Raw genomic sequence first — 26,056 nt, 5'->3', positions numbered from 1 at the left:
AACTGGACAGTACAGGTCCACCCCCCCCCCCCCGTCTGTAAAGAAAGAAGGGCACCTGAAGCTGCAACATTCTTTGGGTCACCCCACTCAGGGCTCTGTGTCTGTTTCCTATGAAGACACGTGGTGATGTTTGCGTGTCTCTGTCTCATTTTAAGGACTTCTTGGTCAGGGTGAGGTTGGGGGTGATTCCTTTATAAACATTTGATCCCACTGATGAAATTTCCTCTGTGTGTCTCCTCTTGCACCCCACCCCAACCCCCCCCCCCCCCCGACCCCTGCAGGATGGGAGTCACAGCTGCTGGAAACAGGATTCCTGGGAATCTTTCTGTGCCCTCTCTGGACGCTGTCCCGCCTCCCCAAGCACACCCCCACGTCCCACATTGTCCTGTGGGGCTTCCGCTGGCTGATCTTCAGAATCATGCTTGGAGCGGTAGGTGGAACTTTACTGTAAATGTATGTGGGAACGATATCCTCAGGACACACCTGGTTGGGCTGCTGGACTGGGCCGGGCCTGGCTGGCTGATCTGGATCTGGGGTACCTCCTTGATGACCTGTACCTGTTGGCCTGGCCCTGCCCCCTGCATCTCCACCTCACAGAGTGGCCCGCCGTGAACAGTGCTCACCCATGACACCAGCCATGTTCACGGTCATTTTCTGTGAGAAGCAGCCACAGCTTCGCATTCTTTCCTGGAGGAGATTTTGGGGGAGAGCCAGTCGTCTCCCACAGTGTCTTGTATGTCTCCGAGGTTGTTTCAATTTGATGAATGAAGGTCATGTGTCATGGAGGTGTGTTGGTGACTGCACTGCCGTGGGAGCCTCAGTTCTCACACAGGGGCAGCTTCCAGACGCCTCCTTCCATGTCTGTCTTTTCTTTGGGTCCCTGGCCTGCTGGCTTCTAGGAGTGTCCCTCACACCTTTTGTAGTCCAATGTGAATATTTAACAGCCTGTGTGGTCGATGACCCTGGCCTGCTCCAGGGCTTCCCTACCCAAGTCTGTGCCGCCCTCCCACCCTGCTGCCCCCCAGTACCCGCTGTGTCTCCACTGCGCTTGCTCCCACCGATGTGCACAACTGATATTTCCAGACACATTATTTGAACCTTTGGCGTGAGAGCGAGGCATCTGCCTTTGGCTTCGGTGGCTTTTACAGATTTGACTGTGCTCACTTCCTTGTTCTCCTCTTCTTGCTCTCCGGTGAGGCCTTGGTTCTTCCAGGATGTTGCCACACTAGATTTTCCGTACTGCAGTCTTTTCAGACATAATCTCTCTACATGGGCCTCTTTGCTTACTTGGACATTTTCTGAGGGGATCAACCCAAACACGCAGAGAAGCTGAGGCGCATCACAAAGCGAATCATGTGAGCAGGGTGCTCACATGAGAGCAAGATTCTTCAAACCAGGGCCTCCTTCAGTCTAGAACATTCTGCATCTCTCGCAGACGGCCCGGCTCTTGACTTTCCAGCTGCTCTGGTGACCTTGTGACTCTCTAGGCATGGCCTATCAACAAGAGGCATTTCCTGTGCTCACAGGGGCGGCTGCAATCTGACTTGGGAAGTCCCTCCATTGAGACTCTCTTCTGAAGCGTCTCGAGGCTGTGTCAAGTTCATAGTTAGAGTTAACAAGGGCACTGTCTACACTGTGGTTGAAGGCAGCCTATTCTCAGATGAGGTACACTCCCGGAGTACGAATACCCTAACCTTCACCATCTTCGGCTGAGTTCACTGCATAGGGTGTAGGCCTTGGTGGAGGGAGGACCACAGGAGGGTCCCATTTGCCTCCATGGACACATGTAGCTGTGACAGGCTAAGCCCCTTCCTCCCCTCTCTCTGCAGCATGGGCCTTGGGCCAGGTGCTTTTGCCACAGAAATTCCTATCCCGTGGAGAAGCTCCAACGGTATGCTTGTGGTGGTGTAAATAGGGGACATGGCAAGTTGTTTCTGGGACTAAAATGATCCAGTAGCTTCGTGGTTTTGTGTGTGAGCACTGGAGGCCCCCTGGTTTCCAGGTATTCTTCACATGCGTGTCACCCGGGACGTGATCCTCTGTGGCTGTACCTATGTTCTTCCTCTGCTGCTGTGGCCAGAGGCTCCTGGGAAGGCCTCGGCTATGAGCCACCACATCTACCCATGTCCCCCAACTGTCTCCAGTGGCTGTGAGCTCCCCCGTATGAAGGGCCACAGCAGTCCAACAGGAGGATGGGTAGGTGCGTGAGACCCCAGGAAAGCTGTGTTGTGTGGAGCCGTGTTGCCAGCAATGACACAGATGGAATCCAGTGCTTGCTGAGCCACGGGGATGGCCCTGGGCTGGTTTCTACCCATACAGTGCTGTATGCTGCTATCTCAGAGGTCAGTGTGCGTTTGGAAAAGGGCACTGAAGTCCGTTGTTGTCTTCAGTGATAGTGTGCTTATTCCTAGCAACCTGACAGTGCCAGAGCTTACTCTCCTCTCCTGGCTAGTATTAGGGAGCCTGAAAACTTTCAAGCTTTCAAAAGGCTCTTTGTAGAAGGCTCTGCATTACAGGAGGTGGAGCGAAGACAAGCTGTGTGAAGCCTGGATTTTCAGGGAAGCCTAGCTCTGTGGAGTAGCCTAGCTCTGCAAAAAAAAAAAAAAAAAAAAAAAAAAAAAAAAAAAAAAAAAAGCTGTATGGAGTAGAAAGCTCAGCTCTGTGTAAAAGCTCAGCTTTGTAAAGAAACCCAGCCCTGTGGGAAAGATGAACTGGATGATAAGCTAAGCTCTGGAGCACCGTTGAGCTGTGTAGAGAAGCTGGCTTGTGTGGAGAAGCACAGCCCTTAGAGAAGCTGAGTTGTTGGGATAAGCTGTAAGACCGTTTCATGCACCATTCTTGTGCTAAGAGTTGAATACACCCTCCCTGATGCCTGACAGAGTGAGCAAGTCATTAGCACATTCTGAAGCCCTTTTATGGCATTTTGATTGACTGCTAACACCAGCTGGATAAAAATTACCAGGTGCACTAAAAGGTGTAATTACTTGATACAGTCTTAGGTTGGATATTATTAATCTTGCTCCAGTGGGAAGCAGAGAGAGAGAGAGAGAGAGAGAGAGAGAGAGAGAGAGAGAGAGAGAGAGAGAGAGAGAGAGAGAGAGAGAGAGAGCAGATGCTATGGTAATAGGGCCATTGTGGGCTGGCTCAGACCTGAGACCACAGGATCAGAGAGAGCCTGGCTCAAAAATCAGCCCTCCAGACTGCATCGTCTGGTGGCATTTTCATATGCTCGAAAATTGGTTGATCCTTGGAACTGGGTCTCAGAGTCCCACCGTCATGATGTGGTAGTGCCTAGCAGGAAAGGAAAAGCTGCAGCATCTGTGACCTGTGGAAGGCTGAGCTGGGCACTAGGACTGTCACATCCTCGGGAGTGTGTGGCTGACACAGGCCATCATCCTCCCTGTAAGATGCAACTGCTGTCATGTGCCAAAGGATAGTATGGATCCACGGTTTGCAGAGCCACTGCCAGCTTCATGGCTGTGTCTTCTGTGTGTGGCCTGCCTGGCGATGCACAGGGAAAGCCAAGCAAAGATGAGAGGACAACAAGCAGGAGCAAAGGAAGTTGATGAAGGATGTAGCTGGGCCCGCCCTCTGCACCCTATTGGAGGGATCTGTTCTGGGGTAGCCCTTGGAGGCTTGACCTCACTCTACAGAGATCTGATCTAAGGATGTGGAACATCAGCAAGCCCTCTGTGGGGGCCATCTTCAGAATTACCCGCCAGCTTCTGCTCAAATGTCAAAGTCATGAGACATGGTAGAGACAAGCCAACTCCAGTCATCAGGCTTGGTGGCAAGTGCCTTCACCCACTGATCCATCTATCTCAACAGTCCTACAAGTCACTGTGATCCGTGTGCTGCAGAAGCTGCCAGAAAATGGAACCTTCAAGTGTAGTATCTTTCATAAAATCCAAGCTAGCCCGGCAATACAGGCATATAGTCCCAACTCTGTGGGAGGCTGAGACAGGAGGATAAACACAGGCCAGCCTGGGCTACAGAGGAGGTATGAAGTAAGCTGAGCCTCCGTATAAAGTCAACCGTTAGTGGTGGAGTTCTCATTGAATGTGTGGACAGTGCTGGGTCAGTGCTCAGCACCACGCTTTCTGTCCGTGTTCTAGTGCTGTGAAGAGACTTCCACAACCATGGCAACCCTAGCTTTTAATTAGGGGCTTGCTTTCAGTTCCAGATGCTGATCCGTTGTCATCATGGTGGGAAGTCTGATGATGGTATAGGGACCAACATGGTGTTGGAGAAGTAGCTTAGAATCCTATACATCCTGCTCCATAAACAGACAGACAGACAGACAGACAGACAGACATACAGAAAGAAAGACAGACAGAAAGACAGAGACTGGCCTGGCATCAGCTTTTGAAACCTCAAAGCCCACCCCAGTGGTACAGTGATATAGTTCCTCCAACAAGGCACACCTTCTAATCCTTTCAAATAGTGCCGCTGACATTCAAATGTATAAGCCTATGGGGGCCATTCTTATTCAATCCACCACAGCCACACAACAAAAGTAAAATTATTTAAAAGTAAAAATATTATAACATAAAACCAAGAAGTAGAAAATGTTTACAAAAACAGCAGCCACACTTAAATTCTCTCTGCTGCAAAATGTTTCTGGGAAGAGTCAAAGCAGACTTGAGTTCATGGGGAGCTATACCACATTTGTGGGTCTGCGTTTCAAATGGTTTCTAATTGTCCTGGAGATTGCCCAAGATCTCAGACATAAACATAGAAAGATTTTTAAATCAGGAATTGATAAACTGATTCTTAACTTAGTATGGAGATAGTAAAATTCTGCTTGGGTTTTGAGGTTTTTGAAACAAAATCTCACTTATGTAGCATGGTTTGGCCTGAAACTTGTTGTGTATTAAGCTGGCCTCAAACTCATAGAGATCCTCCTGCCTCTACTTCTGAGTGCTGAGATTAAATATGTGAGTCACCACTCCAGGCCCAAAATGGCTAAGGCACTGAACAGCTACAATGGTGTTGTATGGAAAACAAACTCTAGGAGACAGGCTGCTTGCTTCCATGCCAGTCAAACAACAGTGATGTTACAAACCCAAATGTGAGGGTCTGTGAATCAGGTCATGCTGAGTGAAGGAAGCCTGACATGAGGGACACCACATACAGACACACACACACACACACACACACAGACAGACACAGACACGTACACACAGACATATACACATAGATACACATACACACAGACATACACACACAGACACATACTACATACACACAGACACATACACACATAAACACACAGACATACAGGTATGCACACATGCCACATACACACAGACACACACACACACACATACACACACAGATACAGACCACACACACAGACATATAGGTATGCACACATACCACATACACACAGACACACACAGAGATGCACACACACACATAGACACACACATACATACACACTCCTTTCAGAAAAGGCTCCAGAACAGGTGATCCAGCTGGCCTCTGTGAGTCGGCCAGAGAGGATCCTTCTTAGATGATGGAGACATCCAGTGTCTTGGTGGGAGGAGGCGCTGTGAGAATGTGTCTTCTCTCCCGGAGCCAGTAACTGTGTGGCACCTCAAGAGTTATTTCTAGACCTAATGAGGTCAGCCTGTGGCTGAGGAAGGCTGGATTAGGGGAGCAGCAATCCCCCTCAAGTCTATTTGTCCATTCATTCCCTCAGAAACATGTCCCTCCAGGACTGGGGAGATTGAGCTCAGCCAAGCAGGCCACCTGTGGTACTGCCATGGCCTCCCACCATTGCCTGGTTCCCCACAGCACAACGGGGGAGGAATCTGTTTCTCCTTCTGGTTCTTGGTGAAATTGAAATCAAGGTGGTAATAGGGGACAGTGTCCTTACTGCTAATGGGCCAATCAGGGTGACCTACTGCAGGGAGAGCACTTGCCAGAGGGCCACAGCAGTGCCTTGCACTCTGGCCAATCTTTTCTTCACCCCACCCACGTACCCAGGTCACAGATGCTTGTCCCAGCGCGGGAGCGGTGGCAGCACTAACTCTTGACAGCTTCGGCACACAGGACAGGGGCAGCCCTGAGGATAGATAGGCTCCTTGTAAGAGGGACTCTGAGGATCAGAAGTTACAGCAGTGCTGTGTGCCCCTCTCTGCCACACACCAGGCGGCCTACTCTGAGCCCTGGGTTCCCTGGTGCTCACATGCTTCCCAGCCTTGCAGGGTGGGGCCGTGGCCATTGGGGGAGCATTGGTGGCTCTACAGTGTCCCTGCCCTCCTTTTTCTCAACTGCAAGAGTAGTGAAGTCTCACGTGGCTCCCCCATTCCAGGAAGGTCTCCCGCCTCCATTCCACCAGACTGTGATGTTTCTTAGGCGTCCGTTTCAGCCATGCCGAGGCGGAGGCCCTCCTGCTTCAGGAGACAGTAGTGACGTGGGTGTCAAGCCAGCCTTTCAGGCGGTAGATCACCTTTAGTGATGCTTTTCCTTTTTAATTCTTTTGTGCTTCTTGTTCTTGTTCTGTTGGGTTGTGTGTGTGTGTGTGTGTGTGTGTGTGTGTGTGTGTGTGTGTGTGTGTGTGTGCAGTGAAGTTTATATGCTCCTCATCTAGCAGTACTTTGATTGCCTGTCAGTCCAACCCCAGCTCCTCTTCTAGGGCCACAGGACAGAGCCCCGGCATCAGAGATGGGTTTTCCCCACTCTGCCCTTGATTATCCCACCCCGATGAACTGTGCCGAGTGACAGGCTAGCAGTCTCTATTGCTGAGATTCTGGGAATGGAGCCAGCATCCTTGTTGCTGGGAATTCTCAGGCCTGCACATTACCCAAGGGGAGAGAGACCTCTTGCTTTTCATATTGACCCCTAGAATGTGGAAAGGCTGAGCACCTGCCTCTCTGTGCACCTCCCCCCTCCTCCAGCCTCCGTTCGGAGGAGCATGTGTGGGTGGCAGTCCCTCCTCCATGAACTACACACGCCTCTCTTCCTGGAGAGCCTGCCCTGCTGTGAGCTTCACCAGCAGAGGTGCTGTGGACCGAGAGGGCAGAGATGAGACAGAGAACACTTAACTCTGGTAAATAGCAAGTAAAAGGAGCTGTCAGGTCAGGGCGGAGAGGCTGTCCTTACCCCTGACCTTGCTTCTAGACTGCACCTCTGCAATGTGTCGCGCGTTGGCACCGTCTCAACACAGTCCCTGTCTCTCTGCTGTTCTTAAACATCGTGTGCTGCCAGGGTTTTATATATATATATATATATATATATATATTTAATTTTAAAATTAGCATATATTTACTGTATGATAGAACAGGTCTCACTGTGACATTTCCATATAGACACATAACATGCGAGCTCTGATACTGTTTTCTTTATGTTTGCTTCATATTTTAGGAGTTAAGAATTTACTACTTGGCCAGACTCAATGGTATATGCTGTTAACCTCGGCACTTCAGAGGCAGAAGCTGGCAGATCTCTAAGTTTGAGACCAGCCTGGTCTACACACAGTGAAGCCCTGTCTCAAAACAACCACAAAGAATTTAGGACTCTAGATTTCCATGGAACAAAATACAAGCCAAAGAGTAGGTTCTCTATGCAGTGAGAATGACCGCTGTTCCTGGTTACAGGGTTTTATATCATTTTTCCTGGAAGGAGGGATAAGAGATCAAGGCTCAGAATCCACAATGATGTAATGACAGGAATTTTGTGTGTCGTGCTAAGGGGATCCCAACCCACAGGCTTTAAAAAACAGTGGTGAGGCCCTACAGGACCTGTTCAGATTCAACTTCCTGCTTGTTAGTAGACACAGCCTTGACCACTGCCCGTGTGTGCACAGATGTGTGTGCATGCATGCATATCTGTGTGTGTTTGAGTACATACGTGAGTGTATGTGTGCATACACGTTTGTGTGTGCATGTATGTGCATGCATATCTGTGTGTATTCGAGTGCACGCCTCTCCCTCCAGCTCTGTGTTTGTCCCTAGCTCCCCACCCACAGGTCCTGCCCTCCGATGCTTCCTACTCTCACACAGGAAACTGCAGCATCTGAAGTGAAGTCAGAAAACTGCAGGGTCAATAGCTTCCAGGTCAGAACTGAGCAGCAGCCATCACGTGACCAAAGACTTCCTGAGACAGCATCCCCCAGGGTGAGCACCTGGGATGTCACAAAAACTTTAGGCCTGCAGATTTGACAGCTCCAACGAGACAGACAGATTCACTGACAAACTCCCCCACCAAAACCAAGACAAAGAAAGCAGGAAACCTGGATAGTTTTGTGTCTGTTAAAGAAATTGAATTAGAAACCGACAGAAGAAAAACCATTCCGGAAAGAATCCGTACCCCAGCTGGCTTCACCCGTGAACTTTGTCAGACATTTCAGGAGGAAATAACACTGATGTTTTAGAAGACACTGGAGGAGGAATGGTCCCCAAGTGCCTGTGGCAACCAGCACAGCAGCGACCTTAAAGCTCATGAAGACATGCAGAGATGAAGGTCAGAGCCCAGGACCCCCACAAAGACACAGGAATCCTTAAAGGACTGGTCAGTCAACTCTTGAATAAAGAGGTGTAGGTTCATCTTGGGGATACAAGGCTGCTTAACCTTTGAAAATCAGCTCATGCCATTGGCTACAGTAACAAAGTAGAGACAAAGAGCCATTTTATCATCACAGCAGATCAGAAAAATTATTTTTCAATACACAGTTGCAGCTTGCCTGTAACCCAAACACCTAGGAAACTGAAGCCTAGGCTATGTACAGGGACCCTGCCAAAAAAGAAAAAAGAAAAGAAAGAAAGCGAGAAGAAAAGAAACCTGTGGCACATGCCTTTAATGCCAGCACTCAGAAATCTAGTCTCTGAGTTTGAGGCCAGGCTGGTCTACAGAGTGAGTTCCATGAAAGCCAGGGCTATACAGGGAAACCGTTCTCAAAAACAAACAAACAAGCATAAGAATGTCATGAGATCAAGTTTGGAAAACAAGAAATTATGTTGTAATCCATAGACATGACTGTGCATTTAGAAAACCCAGTGAGAGCTGGGCACTTGGAAGGTAGAGGTACGTGCATCAAGAGTCCAAGAGCATCTTCAGTGAGCAGTTCAAAACCAATATAGGCTACATGACACCTGTCCCCATCTCTCCTGAACCACCTGGGAAGAAGGAAGAAATGAGGGAAGAAAAGGGAAGAGAAGGACTAAAAGGAATATAAAATGCAACTTTTAAAAATGAATGTGAAGTTTTAGGATGCAAGGTTGCATCCTTACATTTTTTTACATCGTATATTTTTTTAAGATTTATTTTTATTTTATATGTATGGGTGTTTTGCCTGTGTGTATGTCTGTGTGCTGTATGTTGCAGTGTTGGAGGAGGCCATATCCCAGAGTTAGTTAACCGGTAGTTAACAGATAGATGTTAGCTGTCATGTGGGTGCCGAGAATTAAACCGGTCTCCTGGAAAAGAAGCCAGTGCTCTTAACCACCAAGCCATCTCTCCAGCCCAGTGTTTCACAAACTGTTAACAAAAATTGAGAGTATTATCTATTGCATCAAAGCCCCTCAAAGCCTTATAGTAAGTTGCTTTAAGGATATCTGAAATGTGTGTCCTAAAAGTCATACAATGCAACTGAAAGGAATTTCAAAGAGAATAAATAATAATAATAATAATAATAATAATAATAATAATAAATGGAGAAACAGACCGTGTTCGTGGATCAGAAAGATTCAATATTGAATCTGGTTTGCCCAACTTTATCGACAGATTCAAGGCAATTAGTATCAAACTCCCGATGGCCTGTGCTAGAGAAACTAGCTTCTGAATTGGGTATGAAAATACAGAGGATCTTTTTAAAAATGAACAGAGTTAGAGGGTTCTGCTAATTTTAGAGCTCATCTCAAGGCTGAAGTGTGGTTGCAATCTAAGGTGGAAAACCTACATCCGAGGAAGAGAAGAGACCAGGAGCAGGCTGCATCCTCTGCTCTTCATGGGCACACATCCCAGACCACTGATGCCATGCAGGGAAAGCCAAAATGTCCAAAGCCATCGCTTGGACAGTGCTGGAGGGGTCACATGGAGCCATTGAAGAAGGACGTTGAGAGGTTATACTTCATTAATTTTAAAGACCCCTGGAAACATGAGTGGGCAAACCACAGACTGGGAGAACATTTGTGGCACACTGTTTTGACATACAACATGTAGAGCACACGTTGTAACCATAGAAACAAGGTTAAAAGAATGTGTTTCCTTTGCAAAGGTGGATATGTATGGAAGCCAAGAGAGACCATACTTCTTAGAAAGAATAGGAACAGCATGGGGGGGGGTGCTGTGACAGAATGTCCTGTTTCAGGGGATATGTGTACCTGCCCTTGGACAGCCATGCTACCACTAGGAACGTATCCTCTAGGCCCAGAATGGCCAGATGCTGGAGACCTCCATGTGCCAATCTTTTAGGAGCCAATGGATGTATTACAGCAGAGCAAAGTAGCACACAAGGGAAGGTAGCTGTGTGGTTACCACCCAAATCTGCAGTTCACAGCCAGGCAGACAGGGAGCTCCTGGAGCACATGTTTCTTCAGGGGACTTCCCTGGTCAGGCAGGACCCTTGAGCTGGGCTGTGATGGCCTTGTCATCGGTAGAACATAGAACTGACCAGAAAGGAAGCAGAGAAATGATTGTGGGGATGGAAATGCCCACATCCTCCTGTCAGACTTCCAGATTCCTGACAGGACCCGTGTCAGAAGTCAGACACGTATGGTGTGTACACATGTTCCATATAAAAGCACAGCAAGCCTTCTGTCAGAGCAGATAAAAAGCCTGCTCATACCCTGGATGCGTCAAGATGCAGGCCACAGCACCTGCATGCCTTGCACTGGTGAGTGAGCCTGTCACATTGTGTGTCCAGAGAGCAGAAAGGGAGCTTGTGGCAGCCAGTGGGTGGAGGACCTGGGCAGGACTCCAGAGGGCAGCCATGTCTAAATGAAGAGCCAGGCAGGTATTACCTTGAGAGGTGCCCACTAACAGCGTCTAAGAAGCCTCAACCCACTTAGGACTTAGAGCCATAGGGGACCTCTCAGAGCCAAAACAACTCAGCAAAGAGCAGAGGTGACCAGAGAAGACCTGGGCAGTGAGAGGGAGAGGAAGTAATCAAGCGCGTCTGAGAACTGAGTGGGAGAAACATTCTGGGAGGAAAGAGCCAGCTTGATAAGTTTGGCCACAGAGCAGCTCCTGCTGAAGAGGCAAGAGATGGCCTCCGGGTCTGCCTGCAATGTATCCAGAATGTTCTAAGCCCTTCCCAGCCTGGTCAAAGAACATACTCAGCAGCTGCCACCAAAGCCAACAGGTCCCAGGAGTGAACAGCAGTCATAGAGACAAACAAAAGCACCTGGTCAGCTCTGGGTGACCTGCATCCTCTCCTAGACAGAGTGTAGCGTGGGGCCTCTAGCTGGGGTGGGTGGAATGCCTGCAGATCGTGCCCATGGGCTGAGGCGGGGCCAGATGCGCGCATACAGAGAAACCCTGAGATGTTTTCCTGTGGGACATTTTTCATGTGGAAGAAAATCTGTTTCTGTTCGTGTCCACTTTAGAGCAGGGCCACTCGGCCCGCAGCCCCAGGTTGTTAGGAGGTGGGGACTTCAAGACTGCTGCAAAGCCAAGTCTCCATTGGCCACGAGGCTGACTGTGCTTACGTCGACGGGGCCTAGTGACTGTTCTGAACGGGATGAACCAGGATAATTTTAAAAACAGTTTCCATGTTAGCGTGCACCGCCCCCCAGGATGCTTCAGGAGATGATGCTCAGGCCACGGAAGTGTGGGCTCGTGGGCGGCTCTGAACAGTTAGTGAACAGGGTGGAGACGACGGTAGCAGGGAAGAGTGGGTGCTAAGGAACCAAGACAAAAACAGGCTTTGAAGTTGCCGGGCTCTTTTCTCAGAGTTGGAGTGCCGCTGGTAAAATCGTATTAAACATAATGAAATAAATGCTGGAATGCAGAGTGTCCCTGTGAAGACAGAACGGAACGGATGTCCCTGCCATTTCCCTCGTCCTGGGCATCCTAACTCAGAAATGAGAGCAATCATTCTAATTGGCTTTATTGCATTAGCGTGGGCAGCGCTAGAGAAAGGGGGCTTTCTTCCTGCCTGCCCATCAGCCCCCAGGACACTCAGAAGGGCTGACCTCTGACTCTGCTCAAAGACATCACGGGAATCTTTGGACCCCGTGTCTGCTCTGCCATGACCTTTGATCCCCAATTGCAGGCCTCTCATATAGCTGTCCCAGGCTGGCCCCCTGGCAGCCTCTTCGGGTCCCCATTCAACAGCTGTTTGTCTCACCCAGCCCGTGACCCTCAGAGGCTTAAAGAAAGCGTCAGGGCCCAGCACAGCCAAGGGCTTTTCAGAGCCTTCTCCTCCGTTCTCGGCAGCCCATCGAAGGCTTTAATGCATAGGTGCTCTGCGTATCTCTTTTCTCAAGTGCTTTGGTTGCATCCGGCCGTATCCTCCTGTGCACGTGTGTGGGCCATGTGGGTGCAGTCAGCAGGATACCACTGAATCTCGTTGCTTGACAACAAGGAGACAGCGAATCAGACCTGTCCAGAGCCATCAGGAAAACTGGTGAATCTGCAGGGATTGGTAGCTAAGAGAGGCCCGGAGCTTCTAGAAGGGAAACCGGTGTTTTTACAAAGAGGCAGGTTGTTCCAAGTGTTTGTGCGGCATCTACACTTTGAAGGTAAATAAGCCGTAGTAGAAATGGTTGCTGTTCTCCCACACATCCGTTTGAGGCATGTCGCAGTGGTGTGTTGGTGAAACCATACTGTAAGACCTTGAGTGTCCAGGGCTTGGCGGACTCGGGTTCTAGCCAAGCTCTAGTTATATGGACAGGAGGTGTCTCTGCCACTTTGAACTATATCTTAGCTAAAGGTTCTCAAAATGTAAAACTGCAGACTCTGCCTAGCCCCGTTCTTCTCCGAGCTTTGCTAAATCGAAGCTCTTAGCACACCTGTCTCCACCATCTAGGGACTGTGTGCTGGGCCCATCTGCCATACCCATTCCCCCCCACACACACACAGACACACACACACACAGACACACACACACACACAGACAGACACACACACGCACAGGCAACCTGGTAGCACGTGGCTGTTTGCTTGGAGGCTGCATTTTCTCAGTTCTTGGGCGAACAGATGGACCTTCCCTAATGCTTGTGGGAGTTTCTTTCCAGCCTGGAAGTGCTGGGTGGTCATCATGCCCCAGGTCCCTCTGACTCCAAATCATCCCAGGGCACACTGAGCAATGTTTGTAAATGAAAAGCTTTGTCATCAAAGTGCAGGGCCCAGGGCACCTTCGTTAGAGTGCCCCATACTGGCCTACTCTCAGTGCCACAAAGGGTTTCCCACACTGAGCTTTGTCCTTCAGGGAAATGCCATCTCTGTGTGGCAGAACTTCATGTGTTGGTAGAGCTGAGCCAGGAGAGGTCTGCAGCCTGGAGCTCATTCAGTCACACCCTGTGTCTGCGAGCACCACTGGGCCAAGTTTGGAAAGGTGGGTGCCACTCCACAAGGATTAGGGACTGTGGGTTGCGCCCTCTGCCTGAAAACAAGTGGGCCTTGGGAAACTGTGGAGCCTGGACTTACGTCACGTAAGATGGGCTTACGGTTGGATGGGCAGCAGTCAGTCCAGCGCTAATAGATGACATGTACCCCTGACAGCTTGCAGAGCTTGTGGGCATTCCCGTCAGGAATTCAGCTCTGGCAAGAGGGAAGATAGCCAGAGCCTCCCCCCAACCCCCGTTTCTACATAGGCCAACATAGCTCTGGACAACAAAGGGAACTTAGCCCTCTTCAGGCCACAGGCTTCTTACACATCCAAAGCGGATTCGTGACACAGCTTTTCCAGGATGATGGCTTCCCTCGCCTAGCGGGAGTTTTTAAGAAACAGAGCTGCAATCAGAAGCTGCTGGACAGGAACACATTTGTCCCTACTCACTGTGAGCCCAAGGTACCTTCCATCAGCCTAGAACATTCCAGCCTCATGATGTTCTCCTTCCCAGCCTGTAAAGCAAAAGGGTCGTAGGAGACTGAAGGTCACTCGACTCCCTTTAGGTCTGGCATGCTAAGGCCCGTCTGTGCCATTTTTTTTCCCCCTAAATTAATTTTGGGCTGAAAAAAAGCTCAAAGAAGGCTTTGTTCCTCTCACACTCTGAAAGAAAGACCCGTGGGAAGTCTGACATCTGCAGCAGGAGCGAGCGGCTGGGAGGAGCTCCAACGCCCTCCGCTCCCGAAGAAGGCTTCAGGTTCCTAAGTGTCTCATCTCAGCTCTGAGTCTGAGTGACATTTTAATTATTTTGTTTTTTTTTCCTCCTCTCCTGGTGTGAATCTCCAAAGAGTCCCTCTCTCTCTCTCAGGTTCCAAGGGGGACGGAGCACTGAGCGGCTCTTGGTCATCATGGTCCTGATGCTGCTGCTAACATTCCTACCCAGTGGGCGTGTTCCGGCAGCCAGTCGTTCTGCTTGACGTACACGCAGAGCAGAGCTTTGCCACGCTAGGAGCGTTCAGGCACTGGACCCGCAGACCTACCCAGCACCACCGTGTTCATGTGACCACGGCTGTACAGGGCAGGACGCCACCCGCAGGGCTTACAGTCTTGAGTGTTTTCGTTTCCCAAGAGGTAACTTGGTTGTCTGAGTAACTCATCCTGCCCGTCTTTAAATAGAGTGCTCCCAGGAGGCAGAGCACAGTTCAACTCCCTGCGGGGCTCACGACTCCCCTGTGGTGTCAGGATTTCTGGGAGCCCTGTGGGGGCTGTGACAACCCTGGAGACATTGCTTCTGAGAGAGAGTGCTCCCTCTACAACCAGCCTTCACAAGCAGGTACCCATTAGGCAGAGTCACATGTGTAAGTACTCACATGTTCCCATAGGCGCTGGCTAAGTTCATGTAGCCCCAATGCCCTTGTGATCACTTGGCCCTGTCCCCTGGGTGTCAATGGCTACATTTGAACACTATTCTTATGGGGGCTCAGGACAGCATCTGTATCTGCCCAGAGCCCCTTTTGGCTTTCATAACAGATCTGCCGCTTAGCCTGTCTCCTGGGCTCCCTCTGTGAGTATGTCTGGAACTAGGCATGTCCTGCTTCCCACACAGACCCACACGGCCCAGGTGACCTTGCTTGGATGGAGGCAGAAGCCATTATTGACCTCACAGCAGCCAGAGGACCGAACAGGCAGCTTCTGTGTCACTCGGCCCTGTTGAGATCCTCAGTGCCTCACGTCCTCTTCAGGGGAGAAGGTCATGTTGCTCTCAGCGGGTCTGGGGGAGGTGCTGTTTCGCCTGATTTCAGTGGGCTGGCTTTTGTTAGAGTGATGGCCAGGAGGCCTAGACGAACCCATTCAGCTAGAAGACAGCTGTCCCAACCTACGAGGAGGTCTGCTGACCCATTCTTGTGGCCTCCCCGTGGATCTTGGACTTCCTGAGCAGCCTACTGTGCCATAATCAATATGGCCTGCTGTTCTAGTGCACCCCACTCTCCACCGCTGACCAGGTCTGGGCTCAGTGGGACTTTCTGTCTCCCCATGTTAACCCCCCCCCACTTCTCTGTTCCAGACATTTGGTTCCTTAGCAAACCTCCCACCCACACCCAAGCATCTGCAGGCCTGTTCCTTCCATGGCAGTCCCTGACCTCCCCCAGGATACCACTCTGTCTTCCTAAGGGTTTCAATTCTTGGGTAAAGCACCATGAGCAAAAGCAATCTGGTGAGGAAAGTTTATTTCAGCTTACGCTTGAGGATCACAGTCCATCGCAAAGGGAAATCCGAGCACAAACTCAGGCTGAACAGGAACCTGGGGGTAGAAGTTGGCACAGTGACTACAGAGGAGTGCTGCTCCCAGGCTCGCTCCGTAAGACCACCGGCCGAGGGGTGGCCCCACCCACAGTGATCTGGACCTTTCCACATCAATCATCAGCCAAGAAAACATGCCATGGGCTTGCCCACAAGTCATTCTGGTGAAGAATTGTTCTCAGTTGAAGTTGTCTCTTTCAAAATGATGCTAGCTTGTGTCAAATTGACATGAAACCAGCCAGCACACCCTCTCCCCCAGGCTGCATCTGTCACCCCAATCCCTTGCAAGCCCAAATCCTGACTGCTAGTGAACTGATATGAGCTGGGGCCTCATAGCTAGGATCTATCTGTGGAGGGCACCAATGTGAATGCTGAGTACCCTTATGCAAAGGTCCCCAGAGACCTGTCTGTCCACTCTGGGAAGCTAGCAATGGAAGGTAGCTGTCTACAGCTCAGAAGCAGATCCTTGATAGAACCAACCTCTCCAGCCCCTTCACTTTGGATTTCCAGCCCCCCAGACTGAGAAATACAGTTCTGTTGTTTGTCACTTACCTGTGCCCACTTTGTCATAGCTTAAGACACCCTTTGGTTTTTCTTGTCAGCATCTCTAGTGGACCTGCCTCTTCTCCCTCCTGCACTATGATGTGGTTTCTTTTATGCCCACCCAGATATCGTGGGCACTCAGTCCAGGTCTGCAAGTTTATGGTAGATTGATGATGGATGAACCAATGAGTGGATGGATGTTGGGTAGGTGATTGATTGATTGGGTGAATGATGTGTGGGTGTGTGTGATGGATGGATGGATGTAATGGATGTATTTTATGGATGGATAGGTGGATGGATGAATGGATAGATGGATTTTATGGATAGATGGGTGAATGGATGGATGGTTGGGTGGATGGATGGATGGATGGATGGATGGATGGATGGATGGATTAATGGGTGGGTGGGTAGATAGGTGGATGATGGATTGGTGGGTAATGTAGGGGGTTGGGTGACAGATAAGTGAATTGTGAGAGATGAATAGTAGATGGTATGTGGGTAGATGGGGGATGGGTTAGAGGGATGGATAGATAGATGGCTGATGGATGTTGTTGAGAATGAGTGGTGTGTAAATAGGTAATGGGGGATGGACGGACAGATGGCGGTTGGTACTGGTACATAGTGGCTGTCTATAAATGTATGATGGGCAGTGGATGGAGTCAGAGGAGCTTTCCTGGGATGGTTGTTGCTACAGGAACCACCACCTCAGAAAGCTGGGTAATTTCCTCTCAGGCTGTTTTCTTACCTTCTCTATCACTAGTGTGGAAACAATAGACCTTAGAGTTGAATCTCTGCACCTCAAGTTAAGACTCTAGTTCCTTCAAGGATAGTTGCTTCTGATTTACAGTCGAACCGCCTGATCATGGCTTCCCTGAGAGAAAGTGGACAGGCCCAGTGCTTCCGGTCGGCAGTATATGGAGGTGGTGAGGTGGAACCATGAAAACCAACTGCTGGGTACTCCTCCCACTTCTCAGCTGCTCTGCCTGAGGCCTCATCTGACTCACAAAAGCTCCTCTGGAGACTTCTTTCTCCAGTGCCCAACATCCTCAGCACTGGGTACCTCCTGCTCACAGGGACCCTGGCAGCCTGAGCCTGGGCTTCCCATCAACACAGCTCATTGACAAGAGCAGCCACACGTGTAGAGGTACATTTCCATCCCCCACTGAGACTTTTGAACCTTTTGAGGTACAGCTGACATATCCTGGGTCCTGGCAGGTGTCCTGGGTATCTGCGGTGTGAGATCTCTACCTTTGGATTTGGTTCTTTCATTAAAGATACAACTGAATTATTGTAATAGGTCTGCCGTTTGTGTGCAGTATGTGTGCAGGTGTGTGGAAGGTGGGGTGCTCACACATGCTGATGATATGGGGTGTTTTCTATCACACTACACCTTTTTTTTTTTTGAGACACTATCTATTGCTGGTCCTGGAGCTTATCCATTAGCCTAGCTAGCCTGTGTGTGAGCTTTCAGGATCCTCCTGTCTCTGCCACTCAGGGTTGGCAATAATTACCCATTTCACACCCTGATGTTTATACTGCAAGCCCCCCCTGTCTCTCTCTCTCTCTCTCTCTCTCTCTCTGTGTGTGTGTGTGTGTGTGTGTGTGTGTGTGTGTGTGTAGGTACATATGTGTGTGGGATCGCACAAACATTCATGCGTGTGGAGGTCATAGGACAACAACGAGCGTCATCCTTGGGAATGTCACCTACCTCCTTTGAGACAGGATCCCCCATTTGGCTTAAAGCTCTCCACGCAGGCTAGAGCAGCTGACCAGCATGTGTCTGTCTCCACCCCCAGCACTGGGATCAGAAATGTGAACCACCATTGACCAACGCCTTATGTGGATTCTGAGCACTGAACTCTAGTCATCAGGCATGTCCGGCATGCACGAGTGAGCCCCGTGCAGCTTAGTGACTGACGAAAATGAGCAAGGCCCAGGGTGCCATCCGCAGCATACCTCCCAAAGAACACAGAGGCACTGACTGTATAGAGGGTGCCATTCCTGCTGTGCGCATATCAGCTTTCAGTCCTCAAAAGAAGCCTATGCACACTTATCACAAGCTGTTTGGATTTTACCTCCTGGAGTACTTCCCACAAGAAATAGGCCCCTCCCTTATTCTTTGAAACACAACAACCTGGCCTTTAGGGACGGGTTGCTTCTCATTTCTAGAAGTAAACCCCATTTGAGGGCCTTGCATCTCAACTGCCAGCCCATGACTGACGCTGTCCTCTCTCTTGCCTCTGCAGGGTCTCATCAAGGTCCGTGGGGACAAGTGCTGGCTGGATCTGACCTGCATGGACTTCCACTATGAGGTGAGCACAGATCTGGCTGCTCTCAGTGGTCCTTTTTCTCTCCTTTCTCCAGGGCAGAGGCAGGTCACCAGGTGACTTACAGAACATCTCCCTACTGTTGGGACTGTTCCTCTTGTTACCTGGTTCCCTTTTTCTGTCCAGGCTTCCCTCTAGGCCAGGATAGACCCCTTCCTGGAAGCTGCAGCTCTGGCTGTGTCTTTCTTGCAGGTGCTCAATGAGGCTTCCTGCTGTGCCTGTATCCCAAAGACATTCGTCACAGGCGCCAGGGCAGCACAGACCCTTGGCCCAAGTCTCCATTCCTCAAAGCAAGCCTTGCCTTCCCAGATGCTCATGAGCTTGTACTGTGGATGAGGGCAGGGACAGCTTTATCCTGCGCATTAATCCAAGGGCATGTGACACTGTGGTGCTGTCCATCTGCCCAACATCCCAAGCCAGTGGAGCTACAAGACCCGCATGTACCTCCCGCTCCCTGCCCAGCTCACACTGCCCACTGCTGGAGGAGTTAGTCACTGCCTCTGTCCATTGAGAGCTATGGGTACCAGGCTCAACCTTTGTCACTTTTCATGCTGCCTATTAGACACTTTGATCCTCTAGCCACTGAGGACACTAAGCCATGCAGCTGCACCTCTGGTGTATTCATCGCTGTCAAACAACTGGAGGGATGCACTGTCTGCTGTGCTTAGCCAGGATGCCTAGACTTTACTTTTTAAAGTCTTGAGAGTCCCATCTTCCTCATTTATCCCAGATGTCCTGTCTCGACTTAGCTAGAGACCCCACAAGTCTCCTCTTTCCTATGGTGGGGTTTCCAACTCTCACCGACAGGAAAGCAGCCATTTAGAATGAGTAGCTGGCTGAATGCAACAAACTATTTACACATCTAGGTCACGGCACAGAGGACAGGACTCAGAGACCTAGTCAGTGAAGCCTCAACTGCCCCTGTCGCTCAGGCAGTAGGACCTTCCTAAGATGGCCCCACACCCATGCAGAATGGTTGGTTTCAGTGCTTTGGATGCAGGTCGCCTGCAGATTAGCACTGGCAAGTCTAGGAACTGCCTGGATGCAGAGTTCAGGGAACTGATGGACCATTGTCTCCTTGACACAAAACCATGTGAGACCTGTTCCGCAGGACAGTCACACATTCCATACCCCATGTCTCACTGAAAGCTCAGGCCCACTCTAGGGCTCTGAAGCATCACAGAATCCCTGTCCCCTTCCCCAAGGGCCTAGCCAAGCATATGTGAGGCAGGGGTCGTATCCCATCTGTAGAAGCCCATGGCCACTACCGCACTCTGACCCAGCAGGGAAGGCCAATTGTGAAGGTTCCTGAGCCTATTGGCCAAAGGCAGTCTCTTCATCTTCTGGGTCAGGTTGATGCTATGCTGGTGTGTTCTGTTCAAGCGTGGTCAGTGGACAGGATATGCCACTAACCAGCCTAGAGATGGTGGAAATTACCCAAAATTCAGCTCTTCCTGGTTAAGGATTGGCCTAGGCATGTCACAGTGTGCTTGAAGAAGGTCCAGGACCCAGCATCAAGGAAGGGACAACTGACACCCAGGCCAGAGCTGGACATGACTGGCCTTGGGACAAAGTCTGACCTAACTGACCTGGGCTGGGATGGAAAGGGGTCGTGGGGAGAAGGCCCTCAACGAGCCACCACACAGTGCCTTGTCTCAGAGATGTTTCCTCAGGTTCCACAGTTGGCATCCAGCCAAACAGGAGGCCAGCTCTCTGGTTAGATCTTACATCATTTGTGCTGACTGTCTGTACGGGTATCTGTACCTGTGTTTTTGGTGACACAGGTCACAGGCAACAGTGCAGGCTGGAGAGGGAAGCCTTGGTTGGCTTCAGGAAAAACATGTCCCAGAGAGTGTGCAGCTATGCCTGTGACACAGACCGACACCAGTGCTGGGCCAGGTTTTGTGGAATTCATGCTATGGATGGGTTAAACTGTGGCTCTTATCTCTGAGAGACCATAGCCTCAACCTAACAGCATCCCGAGACACACACCCTCTGTCCAGTTTGGCTATGAGCTGGGGTTCCCACAGCCACGTTCAGTCAAATGACACAGACCGGAACTCAGGGGACCTTCTGTTGAGATTCTGTCTATCATTAAGTATACATTTCACAGTAGGCCCGAGGAAGATATGTGGTCTCTCTGGTTCTCCAGCATCCGTCCTGAAGCTTGAGCGTCCTGGTCTGAGCCGTAGCGATTTACCACACGGGCGTGGCTGAAGAACGTAGTTGGGATTGGTGAACATGGTTAGCTCCAGCATTCGCTCTGGGGTCTGGTAAGCAGAACATGCCAGGCGTCTCTGACCAACCTCACCCCAGGAGTGCCATCCTAAGCATGGACTTATTGTGGAAAACAAACTACGCCTCCCGGTGCCACCCTACCAGGAGCTGTGTACGTCTGGACAACGGCCGATGCTCCTTGGCTGTGGCTGTGGGAAGCCTAGCATTGCAGCAAACATCTATGTACCACAACATATTGAAGAGAGCCAGTGGGGCCTCAGTGCGACAGCTGACCATGTGCTGTATGTAGTTCACAACATAAGACAGGATCATGCGTGACCAGCCCAGGAAACTCCCAGGGAATGGTTTCTTCTGAGCATCTGTCACTCAGACTCCATCGTAAGGTTGAAAGGCCCTGAAGCTGGCGCCCTTCCTGTTCTTCCCGTATCGTGATGCCCTAGCTCCAAGCCCAGCCCACTAGCAGCTACACCACCCATGAGATTCTCCACATAGTCTTCTGCTCGATATCAGACACCCGGCCCTGGAGGCAGGAGTGCATACCAGGTGACCTCCCAGGCCCTGTGTTCTATGGCCTGGAAGAGGCGGGCGGGTTCCTGGGCCCTCCTGCTTACTCAGTGCTCTCCTCAACTGTGGCTCACCGATCACCATTGTGCAGGCCTGGTGTCCAGCTCTGTTGATGTCATATAGCCACATGAGTAGCCTCCCCCAGCATGTGTCCTCTGCTGGAGCACCATCTGGAAGCACTGCCAAGAGGCCCCGGGGCTTTGCCCACAGCGTGCCAGTCACAGTCCACTGTGTGCAGCACCCAGACAATGCTGTGAGGTGCCGTGGCCCCCAGCACTCGCTGATGGAGACAAATATAGATCACCCATAGCAACCGTGTGCCACCCTCAGGTGTCTGAAATGCGCGGCGCCCACAGAGCAGCAGGGAGTACCTCGCCTTTGTGTGATCTGTGACCTGTGACCAGTGAATGGATCCAAACACTCAACACCCAGCGCTTCGTTCCTCACATTCAGGCCTTGACACCTGCTGGTGTCAAATGTGTCACACTTGTAGAGAAAGCATCATCGGATAGCTAAGTCTTAGCAAGGAAGGGTGCCTTTTGGTTCACTGAGCTGTTAGATGTTCCGTAGCCTGTCGAACCCAATCACCCACAGAGGACTGTACCCGCCTCTCTCCCTCTCTCCGTCCCTTTTACCCTCTCTCCCTTTTTCTCTCTCCTCTCTTCCCCTTTCTCTCCTTTCTTCTAGTTCTCCCTCTTCCCCTTTATCTGTCTTTCCCTCCCTCTCTCTTTCTCTCTGGCTCCCTCCCTTCTCTAACCTCCCTGCCCCCCTGCCCCGCACTCCCTCGCCTTGCTCAGGGCAACATGAATGAGGTAATAGAAGTTTGCACTGTTGCTTTGCCGAGCTGACCTTTAATCCAGGGAAATAAATCACTTTCAGCTCCTATTATTGGTGAAGCCCCGCAGCCTCAGCATGCACAAAAGAAGCCTTTGTGTGGTAGTACTTGTTTTTAAGTTACAGCGTCAAGCCCATGGTAGGAGCAGCTGATGTCACCTCCACCGTGGTCAGCACAACACCGGTGCCATGATTATGCCTGGGAAGCAGCAGGCTCAGCATACATATCCCATGGGTGTGTGTGGGATGCACATCCCTGTGTGTCTACATCTGTGGCATGCCTGTATTTGTACACCTATGAATATGTACATTAGGGTAGTGTGCCTGGTGCAGGTGGTGGCAGACAGCCCGCTGCAGGGGCCTGAGGACCTGGGCTCTGTGGCTTTCTTCCTGCCCCGCCTCTCTCTAACTAGGAATGTGGTCTGTGCCCACAGGCAGCTTTGTTTAGCATCGCTATAGTCTCTCCTCTGTCTCTTCAGTGTAGGAGGTTTCATTTCCTGTGTAGGTTTCCTATCTCTAAAGACGGGAACGCTGTCCCCAGGCTGCAGCAAGGATAGCACTTACTCCCGAGGGTGCCAAGCACTTGGGGGGTGGGCATGTGTCTCAGATGCTCCCCACACACACTGGGAGCTGGGGCAGCCCAGCCCGAGAATGCCATCTGCCAGTCCCTCAGCAGGCATTGGGAGGGACCTCTCAGCACAGAATACTCTTCACGGTCCATACACCTGCTTCCAGAGCCCTGGCTTCCAGCCAGCGTGCTGGTCAGGAGTAACTGGGAAATGAGGGCACTGTCATAGGAAGCTGGCCCGTATGCTCTAGAAAAACATGGTTAACAGGGCTGTTTCTTCCCGTGTTGAATCTGTTTCCTTTTAACCTGAATAGTGGGGGTGGGGCAGGAGATCTCTGGACCCCTTCCTGCAGGGACCTCTGTCATCTCGTCATCTCTCTTGGTCTTTCGGTGCAAGGTAGGTGTTCTCAAAGGCTCTGAGAAGTCGGTTGCCAATACGATTTTCAGGGCCCTAGCCCCGTAGAGCCGCCTGTACCTGGCAAAGCCATGTGGGCACGTGAAAGCCCAAGTCTTTTCTACCATTCTGTTAAGCAAAACTGCTGTTTCCAAGAGTGCAGAAAGCAGCATGCTTATGCCACAGAGCATTTCAAATGTCTGAGTTATAGGAGTTATAGCCCAGTGGGTAAAGGTGCTCGCCACCAAGAATGGCAGAGTTCAATGCCCAGACCCCCACATGTTAGAGAGAACAGATCTCCTCAGCTTGTCCTCCAATCTCCATAGGCACTATGGTATTTGCCCACGCACGTACAATAAATTAATACATGTAAAGTGTTTTAAACGATAGCATCAGAACCACTGCCTCAGCCATGACAGACATTGGGAGGGGCTATCATCTGAAGACATGTCAGGTCACGCACGTTTGAGAGCTTACATTTAAGTCTCTTGCTGGAGATTCGGTGTGCGGGGTGGGGGTGGTTCATGGCATCTCTGTCCCACGCTTTCACCTCAGGACAATGGAAAGCAGCCCTCATAGAACTCAGGCCTGGGGAGCCTGGATGCCCCAGTCCCCAAGACCCGCAGAAACACCCACCAGACTCCCATCCAAGGAGCTCACAGCCTCTTGGTCACAGGCCTAGGCCCCCATGAGCTTGTCGAGTCTGTCTGTCTGTAGAGTGTGTCCACTGGACAGAGGTTTCTGTTCTGCTGGGAGGTTGGCTCTGAACTCTCAGTTCTTCTACTTGGCACGTCGTCCGGGTACCAGTTCAGCGCACTTTCTCCTGCTGGTCAGCACTGGGATCTTTCCCTTGCCAAACTGCAAGGAGTGGTGTTCGTGACTGGATAGACACCTGAGCAAGAGAGGCCACTCACCTCATGGGCCAGGCTGTATGCACCCCACAGACTCCCAGGGAGCCATCCTCTGACATGGAACATCTCTTCACATTAGATCCATGCACCTGACATTCTTGGTGCAAGACCCCCATGCCTGTAACTCTTGCAAGTGCAAAGCCCATGGCTGTTGCTGAAGCTATCATGTGTGAGAAAACTAAATACAAATGCACGACTCCCTGTCCAACCATCCTGGCCTAGCCTCAGGTACTGAGCATGGCGGACATTCTTGCTTCTCAGCCTCACAAGCTGCTGCTCCTGCTTCTTTGTCCTCACTCAAGGCCCAGGAAGGCCTCCCAGTTGGGGTTGGTGATTGCAATCTGGCCTGGATGCCTCCCATATTCTATATGCAGCCCCAAGGACATCGAACTGGTTATTCTTCTGGGATAGAGCCTTCTGGTTTTTGGCATCCCACACCACATGTCTGGCTCCTTTCTGGGCACTGAGGCAGCTTGTATCCCAACACTTCAAGAACTCATTCTTTTTTGTTTTGGTTTTTTAGACAAGGTCTCTCTGCGTAGTCTTGGCTGTCCCTATGTAGACCAGGCTGGCCCCAAACTCAGAGATATACCTGCTTCTGCCTTCCCCAAACTGGGATTAGAAGTATATACTGCCATGCCTGGCAAGAACTCACTAGTTCTTTAATACATGACTGGCCTGGCCCAGCAGGGTCTCATGATCCGATAAAGACCACTATCCTTCATCCATCCCTTGGAGCTCATACAGACACACACACGTGTGGGCCCATGGCTGGAGCTGCTGGCACAAACTCAACACCACGAAGGGCAATACCACCTTTCCCCCTCCTGCACCCAGTGTGGGCCTCCAGCCAGCACACCCTGCTTCTAATTGCAACTGGGAGACACATGCCGCCAGCGGTCTTGGGCTGTAATTGGACAAGGGTCACTGAGTGCCCTGCAATTTAGGGGCCCACTGATCTGGGAATAATTTGTAGCAAGGTTGAATGTTCCCCCCCCCATGGAAGCTGTAAATGTTAACTTTATAGAAGCCGTGACTGTTGTACCCAGCAGCCTGGTCGCCGTGCCTTAATGTACTTGTCCACTGTCAGTTTCCTTGATTTGTAGGAAGAAATCGTTTTATATGTGTTCTGGACCTGTACGTGTCAGACCCCCAGGCACACCCTGGCTGCAGAGTCAGGCCTGTGCCTCATGTCACCTGGAAGGGTAAGCACCAGACCCAGGCCCAGGGCTGGTGGTCTCGTATCTTCAGGTCACCTTCAATGGTGATTCCCAGCCTTCTCATCAGAGGAAAGACAAGCAGGTATAAGGTCTTGAGGCCACTGCTGTCGTAGCAAAGGTGAGGACAGAAACGCCCAGACTACCCCTGACTCTGTGACCCTGGACTTAGTCTGGTGACACACTAACCCAGGTGACTCTGGGAGTTAAGTGACATGGTGCACAATGGAACGCAAAGCCAAGCTCAAGAGTGTGTGATTTCATTTCAAACTATGTGAGTTTTTTTTTTTTTTTTTTTTTTTTTTTTGTTTTGTTTTGTTTTTTTTTCCAGAAGAAACACCTTCCTCTCACGGGTGTTTCATGGAATTCCTTTACTGTCAGAGAGAATGCTTTGCATGCCTCGAGTCTCTTAAAACTTGTTTTCCAAAAGAATCCGTTCTGTGGCCCAGGACTTGGTTCATCCTAAGGGGGCGTCGTCCCTACTGAACACTGAAGAGTCTGTGCTGCGAGCAAGGCAGAGGTCAGCGAGGTTGACGTTGGTTGGTGGCTCTTCCTTATTCTCCGTCTGCTGGTTTTATCAGATACGTGTGCACAAGTGCAGAGAGATTGAGATGGAAATCTCCGGTTTAGACCGGATGGCTACACTCATGTGTAGCTCCGT

At 50.7% G+C, this 26,056-nt stretch overlaps 1 protein-coding gene across 1 annotated transcript in view; it reads left to right on the top strand.

Annotated features, from left to right (window-relative positions):
- Nucleotides 1-296: 296 nt before the first annotated feature.
- The window catches only part of LMF1 (lipase maturation factor 1), a 49,925-nt gene continuing 24,165 nt past the window's right edge, over nucleotides 297-26,056 (top strand). Inside the window, exons 1-2 of the mRNA XM_080942486.1 lie at nucleotides 297-430; nucleotides 18,589-18,654. Coding sequence (XP_080798612.1) covers nucleotides 419-430; nucleotides 18,589-18,654 — 78 coding nt within the window. The 5' untranslated portion in view covers nucleotides 297-418. The remainder of the gene's footprint in view (nucleotides 431-18,588; nucleotides 18,655-26,056) is intronic.

This window comes from Micromys minutus (genome assembly GCF_963924665.1).
Source record: "Micromys minutus genome assembly, chromosome: 31".
NCBI classification, from domain to species: domain Eukaryota; kingdom Metazoa; phylum Chordata; class Mammalia; order Rodentia; family Muridae; genus Micromys; species Micromys minutus.
Note: the sequence above shows the minus strand (reverse complement) of the source record. Positions and strands in the feature narration are given on the sequence as shown.